The sequence below is a fragment of the Sciurus vulgaris genome (genome assembly GCF_902686455.1).
Source record: "Sciurus vulgaris genome assembly, chromosome: 2".
Taxonomy (NCBI): Eukaryota; Metazoa; Chordata; class Mammalia; order Rodentia; family Sciuridae; genus Sciurus; species Sciurus vulgaris.
The window spans coordinates 178,674,211-178,695,014 of record NC_136462.1 but is presented as its reverse complement, the minus strand read 5'-3'; the positions used below and the strand labels follow the sequence as shown (position 1 = coordinate 178,695,014).

The 20,804-nt window shown below is 39.6% G+C and overlaps 1 protein-coding gene across 6 annotated transcripts in view; it reads right to left on the bottom strand.

Moving 5' to 3' along the window:
* Nucleotides 1-4,684: 4,684 nt before the first annotated feature.
* Nucleotides 4,685-20,804, bottom strand: part of TPX2 (TPX2 microtubule nucleation factor) — a 42,471-nt gene continuing 26,351 nt past the window's right edge. For 5 of the 6 annotated variants that reach the window (XM_079128186.1, XM_079128187.1, XM_079128188.1 and 2 more), the window contains 8 exons: nucleotides 19,875-20,016; nucleotides 18,826-19,042; nucleotides 12,060-12,155; nucleotides 10,911-11,087; nucleotides 10,375-10,521; nucleotides 8,192-8,303; nucleotides 7,092-7,279; nucleotides 4,685-5,158 (listed from right to left, as the gene is read on the bottom strand). In XM_079128186.1, coding sequence (XP_078984312.1) covers nucleotides 5,048-5,158; nucleotides 7,092-7,279; nucleotides 8,192-8,303; nucleotides 10,375-10,521; nucleotides 10,911-11,087; nucleotides 12,060-12,155; nucleotides 18,826-19,042; nucleotides 19,875-20,016 — 1,190 coding nt within the window. In that variant the 3' untranslated portion in view covers nucleotides 4,685-5,047. The remainder of the gene's footprint in view (nucleotides 5,159-7,091; nucleotides 7,280-8,191; nucleotides 8,304-10,374; nucleotides 10,522-10,910; nucleotides 11,088-12,059; nucleotides 12,156-18,825; nucleotides 19,043-19,874; nucleotides 20,017-20,804) is intronic. The other variant, XM_079128191.1, reaches the window with a different exon arrangement.

Genomic DNA, 20,804 nt, shown 5'->3' with positions numbered 1-20,804 from the left:
ACAAGAGCCATGGTTTGGCCTGAGCCCAGCCTTTTATTCTCTTACAAGAGAATGGCAAAAACAAGCAGACATTCCCAAGTCAACAGCCTCCTCCACAGTGCTAGGAAACAGAGTAGGTATGCAGGAAGATCCAGGAAATGGAGGAAAATGTGCTTGCCCCTAGGCTTCTTTTTTGTAGCAACTACACTGGCTTTAACTGGATAACAAATTGTCCTGGAATTCTTGGCATCAGGGCAAACATGCCAGCTCCCTGGTTACGCCTTCGTCACTGCTGAAAAGTACCACACACTTTAACCTTCCTGCTCTTTCCATAGGCCTGGGTTTGTCCCGTCTCCAGGAAACTTTATATGTTGTCTAAACTGAGCATCCCAGCAGGCTGCAAGGCGGATGGCAGCTCAAGATTCAGAATGCTGACCAACTCCTACCTGGCTCCACACCACCAAGCTGAAACTCAGCCTGCCTATGCAGAAATCAGAGCCTGGCCACTTGGCTAACAGCTTTTTTAACTGCCACTCTCAGCACTGAGGAAGTTCCCCAGCAGACAAGATACTGAGATGGCTTTCTTCAAGGGAACTGACAAGAAAGCAACATCGAGATTTATCTAACAGGACCCCAGGTTCAACCAGATACTAAAACCAATCAGCAAATGCCCATGGCTCAACTAAGCCAGGAAGGGTGGTGGATCTAGCTGCAAGTCACTAGCCCAGGACATCATGCAGAGGTCTGCCTCCATGTCACTCGAGTCATGTAAGGGGCTTCACACTTTAGTGAGGAAGGCGGCTGGTATATGCTTGAGGTAGCATCTGAACTACATCATTCAGATACACAAGTAGAGAACAGAGTAAGATACAATTTGCACATAATAATGAAAGCTGGGGAGATATGAATATGCATCTGTAGAAACTGCAAGGGAACACAAGAGGCTGGCAGCAACTATCTCTGGGGAGGGCAACTGAGCAATTGGGAGAAAAAGCTTTGGCTTTTTATCTTCTAAGTTTTCAATCATGTTAATGGATATAACCTTTCTAAGAACAAATTTTAAAACATTTTAATGCAGAAGACTATAATTTCCCCCCCTCTTCTGGAGATTGAACCCAGAGCACACTATCACTGACCTACATCCCCAGCCCTTTTTCTTTCTTGAGACAAGATCTTGCTAACTTGCCCAGGCTGGCCTCAAACTTGTGATCCTTCTGCCTCAGCCTCCAGAGTTGCTGGGATTATGGGTGTGCGCCACCACACCCAGCTATGATCTTGTTTTTTTAAAAGAGAAAAATTCTGTATAAATGTGTGTGCATATAACATTCTCGAAGAAAAACAATTGTGAACAAGGGGTTACCAAAGGATGGGAGTGGATGAAGAAAGGAGACTTGCAGGTTTTATTTTATAGAGTCTACTTGTTTGTTTCCAAGAGGGAGTACTACTTTTGTAATATTTATTTTAAAAAAAGAAAAAACATTTTTATGAACAGCAACCCTGCTTCCAATGAGAATCCCTCCGCTCCCACAGCACTGTCTCCAAAGTCACTGAATCACACCACCTGGGTTATAAGTATCTGTCCAGGTCTCCTCTCTGCTAAACACTGAAGCAACTGCAGTCTGTCCACCCCTCCAGCTCTACTGTCACCTAGCTACCACTCTGATGTGCGTGTGCAGAGGAGATAATCTAGGATGGGGCAAATGGGGTGGAAGGATTCCTTAGGTTTACCATTCTCAATAGCACTCTCTCCAAAACTCTCAACTTGAGGGCTGAATTTATTGTCCCACCTGAAACAAAATAAAAAACAGACTATATGAATTAAATATCAGATGGAAATACATGAATGACAGCAATTAGAGAAGAACAGCTGTCACAAGCAGAGAAAAGTCACAGGATGGACCCAGAAATGGTATCAAGAGATGGTTTCTCAAGTGAAAAAACAACTAAGAGATGACCAGAAAAAAAACAGAAAGGTCTGAGAATCCCCCTAAAAATATAAGGACTGAGGCAGAACCAGATTTATCACAGTACTAGGGATGGAGGACCTGCCCCTCGGCTGATACCTGCATGCTCTCCTTAACTCCCTTCTTCACTCTCCATACCCCGTCTGTTAGCAAGACTCAACAGTCACACTTCAAAATGCATTCAGAATCCAACCATTTCTTACCATCTCTCCATATCACCAGCTCTCCCCCTCCCAGTCACAACCTCCCATGCTCCCCTCTCCACCGCAGTCCATTCTCACATAGCAAAATGGTAACACCGCCTACCAGGCGGAAGAGCACAGGTATTCACTTATTCTCCCCCATTTAAAATGTAAGCTCCACACAGGCCAGGTCTTTTTTTTTCTTCTTCTCATTGCTGTATTCTCGGAGACCAGAAGAGTGTCAAGGTATGCAGCACCCAATATTTGTTAAATGGACTAAGTAGTCATGCAACTGTAAACTGCATACTTACAGGAAATGAAAAAGGAATTGCATTTTGTATCAGTTTGTGGGCATTTAGGAGAATGAAGGACCTGTAAATCACACTGTGAAACACACTGTCTTGCTCAGTCACCCACTGATGAATCTACAATGGCCTGTATCTAAGAGGTCTAGAAATCACACTGAATGGATAAAATGATGAATATAAAATAGGGCTAATATCACACAGTGCTGAGAACCAGTCGGCACAGAACACTAATGTTTCCATTTCTTGTGGCACAGAAGAAGACTGACAGAGTAGATGCTCAAAATTATGTGAAATCTAAAAGAAAATGTATTATTTAACACAGACCTAAGCCAATAATGTGCCAGTCACAAAAAACTGAGATGGAGAGATGAGGCTGGGGATGTGGCTCAGTGGCAGAGAAGCATAGCCTAGCATGTATGAGGCCCTGGATTCTATCGCCAGCGCCACAAACAAGCAAACAAACAAACAACAAAAAAAAAAAAACAGTTCAAGGAACTGACATCTCTATCATAATAGTCTGTGAACAAAAGTAACTCAGATGTAGTATAATTGCTCTCCTAGAGATATTTTATGCAAGAAACATTTTGGAGGCACTAAGAAGGAAGTGACCCTCCTATCTGAGGTCAGATAGTCAACAAAAAGTTTCTAAAAGACTTTACTTGAGCTGAGTCTTAAAAGACTTGACAAGAGAAGAAACAACTCATTACTGGGAGAGAGGCAGCAAAATATGGAAGGATATTCTGACATAAGATAGAAAAAAGTCAAGACCCTCATAGCATAAGAAATAAAAGCAAAAATTAACAAATGGGATAGATTCAAACTAAAAAGCTTTTTCTCAGCAAAGGAAACAATCAACAATGTGAAAAGAGAGCCTACAGAGTGGGAGAAAATCTTTTCCACATACACTTCAGACAGAGCACTCATCTCCAAAATTTATAAAAAACTTTACACCAAAAATACAAAGAACCCAATCAATAAATGGGCTAAGGAACTGGGCAGACACGTCACAGAAGAAGATATACAGGTGATCAACAAATATATGAAAAAGTGCTCATCATCTCTAGTAATTAGAGAAATACTAATTAAAACCACCCTAAGATTTCATGTAACTCCAATTAGAATGGCTATTATCAAGAACACAAAGCAATAATAAGTGTTGGCGTGGATGTGGGGAAAATGGCACACTCATACATTGCTGGTGGAGTTGCAAATTGGAAAGCAGTGTGGAGGTTCCTCAGAAAACTTGGAATGAACCCACCATTTGATCCAGCTATCCCACTCCTCGGTTTATACCCAAAGACTCAAAATCAGCACACTACAATGATGCAACCACATCAATGTTCATAGCTGCTCAATTCACAATAGCTAGATTGTGGAACCAACCTAGATGCCCTTCAACTGATGGATGGATACAGAAACTGCGGTATATATACACAATGGAATATTACTCAGTCATAAAGAATAGTGTTATGGCATTTGCTGGTAAATGGATGAAGTTGGAAAAAATCATGCTAAGTGAAATAGGCCAAGCCCAAAAAACCAAAGGCCGAGTGTTTCTCTGATAAGTGAATGACGATACATAATGGAGGGAGGGGGAGTGGGAGATGACGATGGAGGAACTTTAGATGGTGTAGAGAAAAATGGGGTGGGAGGGGGTGGGGGAAGGAAAGATAGTAGACTGAGACACATAGTATTACCCTATGTATATGTACATGATTACATGAATGATGTGAATCTACACTGTGTACAACTATAGAAATGAAAAGTTGTACCCCATTTGTGTACAATGAATCAAAATGCAGTCTGTAAAAATTTTTTAAAAATTAAATTGAAAAAAAAAAAAAAGAAAAAAGTTACAAAGCATTTTAAGGATAGTCTGTGTTCTTGAAAGTTCTGGCCCCATCTCTCCAATTACCCACTTCCCCAGTATGATGTGACCTCTAAAGGAACTTGACAGACTTAACATCAAATAACAAAATCAGGGAGGGGAGAACAAAACGTATTTATTCTAGGCTAGGTCTTAAAGTGCATGCCACACCATTCCCTATTACAATCAGCACTGACAGGAGAGACTGCCCAGCAGCAGCTCTGCTGGAAGTCTGCAAATGGTACCATGTGGTGCCCTATGAAGCCATGTGTCTTCCTGCTCATTGATGCAAGACCCCTTAACTATAAATTCATTTTGTGCAGAGAAGATGAAAACAATCTGGTATAGACTGTTCCTCATTTAAACCAGCACTTTAACCCTATCTGAGGATTTAACTACTTTATTTTCTGGTTAAAACACACACATATATATATAAAAAAGGAGGGGATAAAGGGAAATAGAAATTGCACTGTGCTGACACAGAGACCTGAAATCCTAATCAGAGTTAAGACCAATACTAAAGGTCAACTGATGGTTGTAAGGAAATAACTAGAAGGAGTATGATGGAGGCATAGATGAATTGAGTCACATTATTAGCCTCAAAAGTTTACAAAAACAATTCTCAACAAAATTGGAGTCCATAGTTGTCAGGTATGCTCTGTTAGGCATGGGTAGGTAAGCCCATGCCTGGTGTGACGTAAGGAGCAGCTCCTGCTGCCAAGCAGCATCTGCAGCTCACAGTGGAGTTCAGCAGTGGAATCGAGTGGAGAACTTAGGAGATACGGGCACTGTCAGAGGCTGGTCACTTGACTTTACCTCCACAGCCTGGTACTTGCGTATTGGATTTGCCTTGTGCACCTGCAGAGAAGAGAAAATAAGTTACCACTGAGAGGGAGGTCAGATAACAATGCTCACAGCTGTTTTTACTTTTCCTTTTAGAGAAAATGCCTGTATAGTCCTACAGATTCCAGTCATGAATTTAAAGGCACAGGGGGCAACACAGTAAAATGGAACAGCATATGAGCTTTGGAGCATCTACAGGTCTTTCTTGGGTTCCCTTGCTTTCACTAACAATGTCAAACCTATCTACAGTGTATTTACAGGGTGTTATGGGGCTATGCTCAACTACAGCAAAAAAGAGTCACAAGTTAGGAATTTGCCGGAGTATAACCTTAAGCTTACTTACTCAATATTCACCAAAAACATGGACCAAAACAAAATACAAAAAGGAGAAAATAATAATAATAATAATAATCAGGAAGGGCTGCTGGTCCCATTCACCCTTTTGGATATTCTAAAATCAATCTTGAATCAAGCCAGATTGGTAGAAAGAGAACTGGCATTGACTATTTAGAAAGGTGTCACCAGTGTATATTGAGAATTACTCTAAGACACAGCTCTGAAATGGGGATGAACACAAGATGCAGATACCAAGTGTTAAAAGAAAATCAAAGAAGTTTGGGGTGGTTTTATGAGTGTACTGGTAATCTGGATGTTGCCACAAGACTAGTCCTTGAAGTTGTCCTTTGAGCCTTCCTGTGGGCATGGTCATCTATGGGTATAGCTATCTCAATAGCTAGACTTGCACTTCATTGATTTTGGGAGTACTGGGTGGGGCTGTATCCAGGGTCTCACTGATGCTAAACTATACCACCAACCCTTTTAAAAAATCTTTATTTTGAGACAGAGTCTGAGTTGGCCCAGGCTGGTCTTGAATTTGCAATCCTCCTGCCTCAGTCCCCTGATTAGCTGTGATTACAGGTGTGCACCCTCATACCTAGCTGCTAGACTAGCACTTTAATTCTTATTTATTTGTGCATTTTTGTGTTACTGGGGATGGAACTCAGAGCCTTGCACGTGCTAGGCAAATGCTCTACCACTGAGCTATACCCTCTGCCCTTTTTAAATTTTGATACAGGGTCTTGCTAAATTGCCCAGACTGGCCTTTGTGAGCCTCTGGAATTTGTGATCTTCTGCCTCTGTCTCCCAAGTAGCTGGAATTACAGAAAGGTACCACCAGGCCTGGCTAACAGTAGGATCCTTAATGTGAATTGTGATGGGGGGGGGGGGGGGGTGGATAATGAATATCTAAATCATTATGCCTGTGTGATTACCTTCACCATGAGGATTACCTAGACCAACACACATCATAATTCCAGAAGTCTGAGCCAAATATATTGAGGGGAGAAAAAAAAAAAAAAAAAAAAAAAAAAAAAAAATATATATATATATATATATCATATATATATATATATATATATATCCAGCTGCCACACAATTCCCATGTCCTTCCCTAAGTATTCTAGTCTAATTGTAAAATGTGTTGTTTCTTCTTAAGGCCAGAAGAAAATAATAAAAATAAGTTAAAAAATAAACAAACAAAAGAGAATCTTAGGAAATGCATCCCTATATCACATGTACATGGCTATATCACATGATGTCTTCTTCATGAAACTCCCTGGAAGAAATTCTGTCTAAATACAATATCAAAGATAAATGTATGTTTTGAACAAGATGGTTTTATATTTCAGGAACACTGTTTCATTAACTAACATGTTGGTTCCTAAAAAGGGCCAAAATTATGGCTTATACTTAGATCACAATGTATACATCTTTTGCCTCATTCAATTTCAACTTCCTCCCCCACCCTGAGTCTGGATGGTTCCTCTCTCTTACTTGTCTTTGAGATAGCCTTGCAGGTCACTGTAGATCCTATTTAAAACAAGGTGAGGTAAGGCAGAACAAAACAGAGACAACCCTGGCTTAGTCAGTACTCATGCTACCCAGTTACCAGTTCTTTCCGTAGCCTGGCCAGCTCCTCCTTCCTCTGCTCTTCTTCCTGTTGCCTGGCCTCCTCCAGCTGCTGGATTTTCTGGGCTTCTACCTCAGCCATTCTCTTTTCCAGCTCCTGCCGCTCCCTGGCTCTCTTCTCAGTGGCCAGCTGAAAAGGTTCCTGAACTAGAGAACCAGAAAGGCCCTCTGAGTACAGAAATAGAGAGAACATTGGTATACAAGCAGTACTTGCATGAACCTAGCCCTCCAGGATTGAGCCAAGTAACAGACATGGAAAGCAACAAAAGACTAAGCTCTAAGGAAGCCCTACTAAAATAAAGGCGGAGTAATCCACATGTAAGTCTTAGAATTTTAAGAGTTGTAAGGGCTCCTGGAAATCATCTAGTATAAATGGGATAAAAGCAAGATCCACAGTGGTGAAGTAGCTTGCTCAAAACTAGTGATTTTCTTTCTTTCTTTTTTTTTTTTTGGGGGGGGCGGGGTGTGGTAACCAGAGATTGAACTCAGGGCACTTGACCACTGAGCCACCTCCCAGTCCTATTTTATATTTTATTTAGAGATAGGGTCTCACTGAGTTGCTTAGGGCCTTGCTAAGTGGCCAAGGCTGGCTTTGATCTTGCGATGCTCCTGTCTCAGCCTCCAGAGCCATTGGGATTACAGGTATGTGCCACCGCACCCAGCTACTTAGTGATTTTAAGATAGTGGTAGAATCCAATTTTCTAACGTACCACCCTAGTGCTTAAGGAATCAAATGTTCTATACCTAAGGCTTGGCTTCACATAGAACTCCAGAAGGACACCATGGCTCTCCTTCTCTTGTTACTTGCTACCCTTTGGTAAGAAAAGCCCGTAACTTACTAGGTCAGATGTTTCTGTCAAGGTTCATGTTATACCAATCTGAACCCAGCACATTCTGCAACTCAACAAGGTACTGGATTCAACAAATGCAAAAGACTGAGTCTAGGGGAAGAAAAACTATCATCCTCTAAAACCCAACACTTCTGGGTGACCCAAGTATTATCTGCCACAACTGAGTCCCACTTCCCCCAGGAAGTCTGACAATTCTGCCCCAAACTCCCAAGAGTTCATAGAATACTACCAGCAACGGATTTTTTCTCTTTCTTAGGAATAAAGGGCTCCTGGGAGGTGATAGTATTTGGACGAGCCTTGAAGCAAGTTGCTTCTTTCTGTTGTTTCAGTTCTTCCTCCAGCTATTAGAAAGAAAGAGAATCAGGCAGGCAAGCGCACAGCTTCCATGACTACCGTGACAAAAACCAAGCTCTAGTGTTTCTGAACTGCTTTGCGTTCCAGACAGCAGATGATGGAATATAACCCCTAGTTACCTACCCATTCTCCAGTATCTTTTTTATTTATTTTTTATTTTTTTAGTTGTCAAATAATCTTTATTTTATTTACTTATATATGGTGCTCAGATCCAACCCAGTGCCTGACACATGCCAGACGAGTGCTCTATCACTGCGCTAGGACCCCAGCCCTACCCTCCAGAATCTCGAGTTCACTCTGAACTAGCAAATGTCTTTAACATATTTTTAAGGCCTATCTTAACATCACAAAAATAAGAAAAACTAGACGTCATAGGCCTCCAGATATGATTCAATAGGTACCATGCAATATCACTGAAAGTATTCTCCTGGCCTAGGGGTGTGGCTTAGCAGTAAAGCGCATGTCTGGTATGTATGTGCAAAGCCCTGAATTCAATCCCCAGCACCACAAAAAAACAAAACAAAACAAAATCTAACCAGAATTAATCAAGCCTCTAGATCTAATTACTCATTCATATAAAATACAGGAAACAGAGGAACACTTTAAACACAACATGTGAACGTAATCAGCAAAATCCAGGTTATGGAATCTACACAATCCAGTTCACTCAACAAATAAGATACAAAGAGAGGAGCTCACTGATTGAGACTGATCAAACAAATATGTAATGTGGACCTTATTTTGATCTTGATTTGAACAATTCAATTGTTTCAAAAAATTTTGAGAAATTTGGGGATATTTAAATATTGACTATTTGTCACTATGCAGGAATCACTGTTAATATTTTTGATATTATTGTGTTTGTTTTAATGAAATATTTATTTATTTATTTTTTTGTGGTGCTGGGTATCAAACCCAGGAGTTTGCACATGCTAGGCAAATGCTCTACCACTGAGTCACACCCCTAGCCCAGTCTTTATATTTTAAATACAAACTCAAGTAATTTTGGATGAAGAGAGAGTTCAAAGGCTATGTAGGTAATGTATGCAATGTATGGTAGAAGTATAGGTGAAGTAAGATTTTCCATGTTTCCATCATTATAGAAAGTGTTGGGCTCATGAAAGTTCATTATAGTATTATTACTTTACTTTTGTTAAGTATTTGAGAAACTTAAAAAAAAAAAAAAAAAAAAGATAGAAAATGCCCAACAGATATTCTATGACTTAGTCCTTAAGAAAGGGAGAGTCACCACTACTGCCAAAGCAGCAGTCCTCAGGTTTTCTATAAAACAATGCCAACAGGTGGTCTGCGTTCAGTCACAGAGTAATCACATCTCTTGGGCTTCAAGAAGGGTGATTCCTACAAATAAGGAATAGCCTAGAGCTCCTTTTGGACAGAATCCAGGATAAGTGATGGCATAAAAATTCTGACAAACTCAAAAAATTTTTAAATGCTTTTCAGCTGGGCAGAATTAGATCCCAACTAAAGAAGTCAATAACCAATCGATTGCTTTTAATTTTTTTTTTTTGTTATCTCTAAAGGGCAAGTATATCACACACCATGCTGAGAAAATAGCATATCATATTGAGAACTTATTCTCCCATCCTGTTTCTTACCAAAGCAGTCAACAGAACAGAGTGAACACTTAATGAACCAGTGAAATAGAGACTCCTGACTCAAAACTAGCCTGAATTCTCACATTCCCCAGATGATCACTTAAGGCAGGAGTCAGAAAACTTCAGCCTGCAGGCCAAACCCAGCTTGCAAATGGTTTTGATCCAGCCCTTGAGCTAGGAATGCTTTCTAGATATTTGAAGGATTGAAAATACACATGTGCCCACACGCACACACACACACGTGGCAGAGGTTGTACTAACCTATGAAACCTAAAATAGTTACTATCTGGTCCTTTACAGAAAACATGTGCTGAACCTTTATTTATCTAGAGTACACCAAAATAATCACGTATGTTATCCCAGATGATTTCAGTCTAGTTGGTGTCTGCCTGTCCAACCAAACAACCAACCAACATTTTGGCTGCTCTCTGCAATCTCCCACCTGGTGCTTCCATATCTGTGCCTTAAGAGCACCTCTTTTGTCAGTCTCCAAGCAGAAAGGCTCAGTCTGAGTCACATTCTTCACCTTCTTCTCTGGCAAGCTAATGGTGTCAAAATGAGGCACAGGAAGTGCCTTAAACTTGGGTACCTAATGCAAAAGAAAACATGAAATTTAAGATGAAGACCTCTTTGGCTATAAAGCAATAGCTCCTTCAAAATATGTAGATGAACCTGAAAAGCAGGGATGGCCAGCCAGTTTTCAAAGCAGCACATGGTCTTGCAGAGAAGAGTATTGAGCCCAAAGGAAATCTAAGTTTTCCTCCCAATATTACCAATAACTGGTAGTGTGACTAGGGGCAAGTCATTTAACCTCCTTCTGCCAAAAGGATTATTTAAAATCATCTGCCCTATCTATATTTCATAGAATTCTTAGATCAAAGGAAAGTAGTGATTTTATAGTTAAAAGCAGTACATAAAAGGTTATCTTTGAGGCTCAAAGAAGAGGAGCATCCTACTTGTGGGAAGAGAAACACCTACCTCCCCTTTCTGTAGTTCTTTTATTTTCTTCTCCTTCTGCAACTGTCGTTCTTTGTCTCGAGAATCAAAGGAGAAAGGGCACATTTCCACAGTTCTTGCCTCTGGGATTTGGGGCTTAAAAGGCACCCCATAATGTGGTACAGGTTGAGCTCTTATCACTGCCTGTTCATCCTCTTCCTAAGAGAAACTGCAGTTTAGAACAAGACTCCTCATTCTCTCCCACCTCCTCAGAATGCAGTCTGAAGATACTGTAGGGACAAGCCATTAATGAAGGCAAGTCACTCAACCTTAGGTGTTTTAGCTTCCTATTTCTTTTTTCTTTTTTTCTTAAATCTGAAGTTTTTTACAGGAATGTTTTAAGAACTAAATGAGATCAGACGGTATGAATAAAATGAAGAAAAGAAATATATTAACCAGGCATATACCTTAGCCTCTTTTTTGACGCAGCCTCCAGACTCCATTAAAAAAACATGTGACTGGAGTTAATGGTTGCCAAACCCAGAATAGGACCAGTAAGTTGTTTGGGTTCAAGCTGGTAACATAAGATAACTGTGTATTTTAGTTTCAAATGAACCTATAAAAAGGCTATGCTTGAGATCTGCTATAAAATTACCCTAACTCTGGATATTTATAGATAAATGGGAGATGTAATAAGAAACTAGTATGATCAATGACAGTTTATATATTACAATTCCATGAAACATCACTACATAGTCAACTTTCTGACCCTTAGGTTAACAGAACTAGGATAAGGTGGATGTAACTGTAAGGTGGATATGACTAGTATGAATTTTAAAAGTCCCTCACTGAATGACTGTAACTCAGGCAAATGAAATGCAGAGGCTGGCAATTTTTGATCCATTTTACAAAGAAAGACTGACTTTAAAACTGCAGAAACAGACAAGTATTTAATGCCTAACTTTCCCACAGTTTCCATAAACTGTAACCTGTTATCAGTGACAGTCAGACAGACCTTACCAATCACTTCATTGTTGGAAGAGCAAAAAAGATGATCAAATGTTAATACCATATTTAAAGACAACTTCAGACAAAAGGGGTTGCCTCTGATCTCTTTTAGGTTTAAGAAATGGTAAGGGTTAGACGGACTATACAGAAGGAAAAAGAATCCCCCTACTCCCAGGGAATTACCTCATCCTCTTTGGTTGGTATTCGGATTCTGTTTTTCAATGCAAAAGCTGGTGACTTGGGGACAGTGATTGGAAGTACCTTCTTTTCAGGAACACCCTGGAAGGAGCACATAACTCAATTAAACATCCTGGAATAACCTCCACTATGAAAGATCCAATCACTCTCTTAAAGAGAAGTTCATGTATCATGACCACAGATTTCTGCTCCTAGAACTATAGAAATAAACATCCCCCCAAATCCATAGATGCTCAAATCCTTTAAAAAATGGTGTAGTGTTTGCATAAAACATACATACTTTCCTGTACGGTTTTTCTCTAGATTACTTATAATGCCTAATATAATGTAAATGCTACAGAAAGTTGTTATACTGTATGGTTTAGGGAATAATGACAAGAAAAAAAAATTTAGTACAAATGTTTAATACAAACGTAATTTTTCCCCAAACTATTTTCTGACCACATATGGTTGAGTCCGTAGAGGCAGAACCCACTGCACTTTTTTATTTAGATGTTCATCTGCTCCAGCTAGACTATGAGTGCTGCAAGGGTGAAGACTATTTTATTCCATCAATCCCTAGCACCTAAACACAGACATTGGCAAGTGTAAGGCATTCAGTAAATATTTGTTAAATGAATGCAGTAAGAATGAACACATGAGAATTTGTACGTTGGACTCTGTGAGGCTACCTTGGGAGACTTCTCCTTAATCCCAACAATGCTGCCACTGCTCAAAACATGTTTGGAATGTCTTTCTTGGAGTGGCTTTCAAAGCCACTTTCTGGACCATGTAAGACAGTTGCTCAATCTTTTACATTTAATTTAACAAAATTGTTTCTGCCTCTATTATCTTAAGCTACTCAGAAGTTTTCATTTTAAAATATTTTTTCCTTATAAAATTTTTCCTTATAAAATCCAGTTCCAAACACCTTTAGACTGGAATCAATTTATAATCTCTTTAGGTGACCACTTGGAAGGGAATGCTCATTCTGATGTGAAATTTCTTAAATGTTTTCTAAAAAGTGCTATCACTAGCATAGTGAAATCCAGCTTAGCAGTCTTGTAATGAGAATGGCAAGAGTCCAAGAAATTACTCTTACCATATACAACAAAACCTGCTGTGCTACAATATCCAGGACAGGTGGACATGAGCACATCTTGAGTGAATGCACCAGGGGCATGTGGAAGCAGAAAGAATGATGAGCAAGGAACCAGTGCCCAATTCTGCTTCCAGCCTGTAAAACTAGGCACATCGGACAGCCTTCTAGGCCTGGAGAGAAGGGGGTTCATAAAATAATGTAATTTAAATAAATATCTGAGGACTCATTTAGTTCTAAAATAATCCCCCTTTTCCCATCTCCCCCAATCCAACTAGTAGATCTACATTTTAAAAGAGGAGCAATGGAAGTCTCTGATAGGTAGGCCATGATGGAGACATGGGGGAGGACATGGTTATGAAAATCATCTTTGTAGCAACTATCCACCCACACCCCAACTCTACTGTAATAAAAAACCAACTGGGGTTCAATTTGAAATAAAAGGAAATCCACTTTCCAGAAAAAAGGAAGGTTTCTTGCTATTTTAAGTTTAAATCATAAGCTCCTTGAGGGCTAGGATACTGCCATTTCCATTCCTTTACACTTATGAGAAGACCTGGTAGTAACTGAACATATGTTGATCACCATTACTGTATGTATTTGTTTACATGTCAATCGGTTCTACCAGCCTCTACAAGCTTTACAAACAAGAGGGTCATGTCATTCCATCCGTGAATTCCCAATATCGAACACAGGATAGATATATAAGCCAGTGCAAGTCAGCTTGTACCGTCACTCACTGGAGAGGCTGTACTTGTGAGGGTTACTAATGGTCCCTGTTCTTCAGCAGTTCACATTTGAACAGAAAAAAACACAATAAGTAATAAATTAGCCAGGAATGGTGGTATACACCTGTAATCCCAGCAACTTGGGAGGCCGAGGCAAGAGAATCCCAAGTTCAAAGCCTCAATAATTTAGCAAGGTTCTAAGCAATTTAGTGAGACCCTGTCTCAAAATAAAAAATAAAAAACAAAAACAACTGGGGATGTGGCTCAGTGGTTAAGCGCCCCTTGGTTCAATCCCCAATTAAAAAAAAAAAAAAAGTCATAAACATTTCTTAATTTTGACAAATATTCTAAAAGGATGTGTAACTAAAGAAGAATGTGCAGCTAAAGGCTATTAGGGGGACATTCCCTCAATGGGAAGTTTGGGGAAGGTATCAAAAGAGGTGATGTGAGGTTAGAAGTAGGCAATGAGGGTGGATTTAGGAAAAACAGCCAGGACTGGGAATGGGGATGAACATTTCTAAGGCAGGAAATGCCCCCAACTGCCCTGGGACAAGCTCTCAAGCCTGTCCCAAAGCAGTTAGGAAATTACTATGAAGCAATGTTATCTCAAGGAGTATACAAAGAAAAAAAAAAAAAAAAAATCCCTGCTGTTCTCCCTAAGTCCTCCCTAAAATATCTCTGCTAAAATTACTCACTGACACCACGTCTAGCTCAGAGTCCCAGCCCGCATTAGAGGCAGGCACCAAGTTCACACCTCATACCCTTCTGTGCAAGGTTTCCATCACTTTGCCTCTACCCCAAGAGCCCTTTCTTCATCTCTGCCTCAGGCCCTCTGCTGCTCCAGCCCATCTCTCATCAGTCCTCTTATCCTCTTGCCACCTATCAACCACAAGTGGAAAGCACAGGCAGCAGTGTTAAGGACGCATGAAAATAGGGCCTTGGCACTAGGGGCACATGGAGGAGGCATGACAGTGGCAGGCAGACACACTGCATCAGGCTCTGAGGCAGATTTTGTCAGTTCTGCTCCAAGTCCAAGACCAGAAGTTAAGAGAGTTAATCTCAGTTCTGCCACCCATTTTAAAAATGTTCCTATGGGCACATTCCCCTTTGAAAGCCTCCCTTTCCGAGAAGTGAAGAGGGTAGAAGAAAATACATTCAATGTCTCCTTGTTTTGCTTCTCTAGAAACAGAGTTAAAATGAAATTCCTTAAATTTTAGTAGGGAGAGCAACAAACAGCCAGTGTTAAACTTGAAACCAGCAAGTTCTAAAGTAAACAATGATAACAGTTAAGTATTGTGGGACAGAATAATACTGCATTTAAGGAAAAGATAGGCTCAAATCCTGGTTCTGCTTACTAGACACCTCCTGTTTTCTCATTTTAAAAATAGGGACAAAGAGTCTACTTCCTAAAGCTGTTATGAAAAATAAATAAAATAATCTACATTAAGCAATATAAGCACTCAATGAAATGACAGTTACTACTATTAACACCATGACTGCTTACTGTGTTAGGCACACAGCTCTTTACCTGGGTTCCGGCTACACTGCACACAACAAATCAGAACTCCAGGGGCCCAGGAATCTGTTTGTGTAATAAGAGCTCCAGCAGGATTCTGAGAACCAGTGGGATTTGGCGAACATTTTCCTTCAGCACACATTAATTCAGTGCCACCTTACTGACTCACCTAGCATTTTACAGATGTTTATTTAGAATTCTCAAAAGGCTTAACCTGGAACAGTGCTCAGATTGCAATCAACTCTTAATGAGCTCCAGTCACACTGCCCATTTACCACTTCACCTTAGCTTCTTCAGAGTACAACAAACTTAAAATAATTTCCTAATCAGTTTTTAAAAATGGATTTCAGGGCTGGGAATATAGTTCAATTGGTAGAGTGCTTGCCTCACAAGCACGAGGCCCTGGGTTCAATCCTCAGTACCACAAAAAAAAAAAAAAAAAAAGATTTCAGGTACAACTGGTGATAAAGAAGACTATAGGTGGAATGCAGACTTTTTTTTTTTTTTAAGTATTTCCTAAGAATTTTCTGTTTTAAAAATTATCATCAGGCTGGGGTATAGCTCAGTGGTAGAGCAGCTGCCTAATGTGTATGAGACCCTGGGTTTGATCTATAGCATGGCAGGGGAGGGGGTTTGAAAAACAAATAAATAAAAGGTATCTTCCATTTTAATACCAGTGGACTCTGGGGCCATACTACCTTAGTTCTGCCACTGGCTAGTTTGTGATCTTGGGCAAGTTGTTTTTTCTCTGCTTCCTCACTGTAAAATGGATTGATAAAATACCAACAGTATTCATCTATAGGGTGGTTGTGAGAATTAAAAAGTTATTGTATAAAAGTAAAAAGCCTAGACAATCACCTTGCTAGAGCTATTTTTACCTATTTTTGTGTGTGTGTGTGTGGTGCTGGGGATTGAACCCAGGGCCTGTGCTTGTGAGGCAGGCACTCTACCAACTGAGCTATATCCCCAGCCCTACCTATGTATTTACTGTTCTTGATCATAAGTCATTTATTTATATCTATTTTTAAGAACCTAGAAGCACTTTATGTAGTTTTTAATTAATCCTAAGATCTGATTAAGGTGACTAAGAGGCCTGTCTCCCCAAATTCAGTTATGGAAATAAGACACAGATATAAATTGATGTTTAGATTTCACAATTCACTAGGCAGAATTGCTGAAATATAGGCCAAATCCTAGTTGGTATTTTGGGTCTAGGACAGCAAGGGCTTAGAGAGCCAAGGGTTTTGGAAAGGAGGGGCATTTGATTTATAGGGAGTAGAGGCATGTGGTCTAAATGCTGACTAGCTACATAGTTCAGGCAAATCTTCCAAAATGGAAATGGGAAGGGCTACTCGGAAAGATGGTTCTCCTCAGAACTTCTGTTTGTCTTATGCTTCTCTTAGGGAAAAACATGCAGGGCTCCAGTGTTGTCCATGACATTCTATGAGCAGGCTGAACACCTTGGTTCTGGATAAACAGCTCGTGTTTTTTTTGACAACCATTCCAGGAAGGTTAGGACCAACTACAAATCAATGTGGGTCGTACAATGTAGTGTTTCCCTAATTTCCTGTTTTTCCTAGGACAAAATTATATCATATTTTTTCAAATGTAAAAAGGAAAGTGAAGAGCTTAGAATAAAAGCCTGTTATGTAATAAGCTTTATATTAAGTATTAATTATTATTATATTATTCAAGGCAAAAAGGATAGGTTTTCCACTTACATATTTATTGAAAAATTTCCTTTAAAAAGCTGACTATAGTGGTACATGCCTGTATTCCCAGCAACTTGGGAGGTTGAGGCAGGAGGATGGCAAGCAACTCAGTGAGACTATATCAAAAAAATAAAGGCTGGGGATGTAGCTCAGTGGTAAAGTACCCCAAGGTTCAACCCCCAGTACCATAAATGAAGCTACAAAGTGAGTTGATTTTTAAAATACATAAAGCCAGCATTGATATGTAAGGTACAAGGGTAAAGTAAAAATTGAGAGCATGGTATATGAATTAAAAACCAAAGAACGTAGGAGAGGAAAGGCCAGAAGTTTGAAGGAAAAAACGATGTTTTTTTTTGGTACTGGGGATTACACCCAGGGACATTTACCACTGGAGCTACATCCCCAGTCCTTATTTATTTTTTATTTTGAAACAAGGTCTTGCTAAGTTGCTGAGGCTGGCCTCAAAATTGCAATGCTCCTGCCTCTGACTCTGGGATTACAGGTGTGTACCACCATGTACAGCAAAAAAGATGCTATTAAAAGCAAGGTACCTGATGACTGTCATGGAAGAGTTGAGGGAATAGTCTCTCTTTTCTGGGCCTCCGTTTTCTAATGTATAAAACAAACATGTTGAGCCCTTGAGGTTCAGGATCCTAAGGTTTGCATTCAACCTTACCTTTGTCCCGTCATATTCAAGACCCTGTTTCCTAAGAAGTTAATGTCAAAGAAGGCACAACTCTTAGAGACTAATCACTGTACATAAGAGTTTGGCCTATAGCACATGAGCTTTCTAACAAAAAAGGGGGCGTGCTTTAAAAATAGAAAAGAGGTCTCACATGCAAAAAGCTTCCAACTGAAAGAGGATATGATAGATAGAACTATATGTAAGGATAAACATAATTCTTGTAAATCCTGGAAAACATAACCTCCCGGTTGCTTTTGACTTAATGCTAAGAAAACAGAATAAACAAAACTAGATACACAGTCAAAGGTATAATACTTGCAGTTTCACGGAAAACCAGGTTGTCTCTAAAGCAAGTAAGAGAGGACAGTAAATTAGGAGTGATGGCATGTGCCTCTGGTTCCAGTTACTCTGGAGGTTGAAACAGAAAGATCACTTGAGCCAGGAATTCAAGACCAGCTTGAGAAACATAGTCAGTCTCAAAAAATAATTGATAGGATACATGTGGTTTATATGAAAACACTACACCATTTGATATAGGAGACTTTAGCATCTGCAATTTGAGTATCTGTGGGGTTCCTATAACAAATCCCCCACAGATACTGAGAGAGAACTGTATATGGGAAGGGAAGAGAACAGTGACTGGCATACAGCATAAACATAAGCTATCATGCCAAACACAGCACAGTGACAACTCTACTACATACTGTCGAGGCTCAGGTCAAATACTGCCTCCCCTCCACAAAGCATTCCCTGAACCTTCTGTGTGGAAAAAGTCTCTCCTCAAATTCCTATAGTACTTTTCCACTGTCATCTCTGAATGCTTCTGCCTATTTTATACCATTTAAGTGTATGTTGCTTCCCTTACTGGACTTTAAGTCCTAAAAGCAAAATCTTCTTCTGTGTCTCTTTATAATTTCTAGCTCCTAATTCGATGTCCTGCTCTTAGTACCTACTAGTACCTTTGTGAATGGGTGGGTAGTCGGCCACAGGCAGGACACTTCTGCCAGCACACAAAGCCTCAACTGTTCTTACCACAACATCTTCCAAGATCTTAGTTGGACAAGGTCTGGAATGAAATTCAAAGCATTCGTCCTCTGATTTCTTCTTTGACTCTCGCTCCTGAATTCTTTTCTCAATCTCCAAATCAAAGCCAATAGGCTGAGTGGGTGGTTTCACAGGTGGTTTCTTGGGCAAGATGGGCCCCCCTTCAAGAATTCTGGGATCAAGTTCCCGTGCTTTGAATTTGTATCTGTAAGGTGAGAGTTTAATGGCAACCACAAAAAAATTTAAATAACTGACAACTACACAAACAACAAAGTGAAGCAAAAACAAAAAATAATAATCATTAGGATGACCAATCAATCATACATGCTAAAACTTCCATTCTTTCCATAGTCATTATCTTTACTTCTCAAGTACAGAACAATGAGACAGTCCTAACATTTCTACCACTTTTAAGATTGGGCTTCTTAAACAGAGGAGTTTCTCCCCCTTCAAAAGAAGCACAAAAAGGAATAGAAAAAAAGATATAGGAGATAAGGTCCAACATTAACCACATTAAGTTCCAGTTTCCTTCACTAATAATTGTAAAAATCCCGTAGGTAGCTATAAAGAGGACCGTCTTTAATTAGAATTGTAAGTGGTTCTCCCATTCCAACCTATACACTGGATTTTTACCAGTTTACAGTCCAGAACATCTGCATATTCCCACTTTCAGGCCTTTAATTATAGAGGCAAATACACAGGTTACACAGCCTACAATTTAAATGCCACAAAAGATTTTCATGAAAAGGAAACAGCAACTGTCACCCATAGAGAATGGAGAGAAAGCCAACTGCTGTGGCACAAGCCTGCAATTCCAGCAACTCAGGAGTCTGAAACAGGAGGATCACAGCTTAGTGAGATCCTCAGCAACTTATTGAGACCCTTTCTCAAAATAAAAAAAAAGGGATAGGGATGTAGCTCAGTGGTAAAGTACCCCTGGGTTCAATCCCTAGTACAAAAAAAAAATTTTTTTTAAGAACTGAGAGAAAGCAGGCAGTCCTTGGAATCTTTCCTCAGATACTGCCAGTGAGACTCACTGTTGCAGTTTCTCAAGCTCCTCAGCCTCCTGTTCTGCTGCACTTTTGCAGGTCACAGGCCTTGCACGATATTTGGTTTGTAGTAGGGGAGTCTGTGGGTCTCTGGAAATCTTGGTCGCAGAAGATTTGGAGGGTAACACACCTATAAACCAAGATCAGATATTCACCTATTTTCCCAAGATCCGATTTACCTATAAGTGCTGACTCAATTAGGCAGCCTAAAGATGAACAAAATCAGAGTAGCTAGACCTCTACACTCAGCTCTACTCTGACAAACCGCTTAACAAATACTCACTCCTTCTTCTTATCACTATTTATTGAGGGGTAGCCTTTGGGTAAATTCTTTGTCATCTACTGAACCTAAAATCCATTCAAGTCTGATGGGTTTATTAGCATTCCACCAGGATGCATTTTCTATTTCTGTTATTGACAAATATGATTTTTTTTTAAACTCTAGCTTTAAAAATAAGGCCTTTCTAAAGCCCAAGAAATGAATCTCAATTTTTATGAACTTCCAAAAAGCATATATCAGAGCGTCAGCAAAAAAAGTAAAAAACAAAAAAAAACTATGTCAAAGTATCACTACTAAGACAATCACCACCACTCATAGAAAATACTGATTTACCTGGCCAGGGACAATACTGGCAATTTTCATAATTATTTAGAATGAGCCCTCCAATTTAGTTCTTACAACATAGCAGTGGGAGATAAAAACAAAATCTATTTATTTTAGAAATAAGTTATGCTTCAAATACATCTACATGTATAATTTAGTTATAGCTGTACAAAGTAAAATAAAAAAAATGGGTATAAAATAAATTTTTCTTTCTACTTGCCCCAATTGGGATTCTAAGAACAGGACATATCAGATTAAGTTTTGTAGTCATACATTATTTGAAAAGTCAAGTTTAATATTTACATTTCCATGAG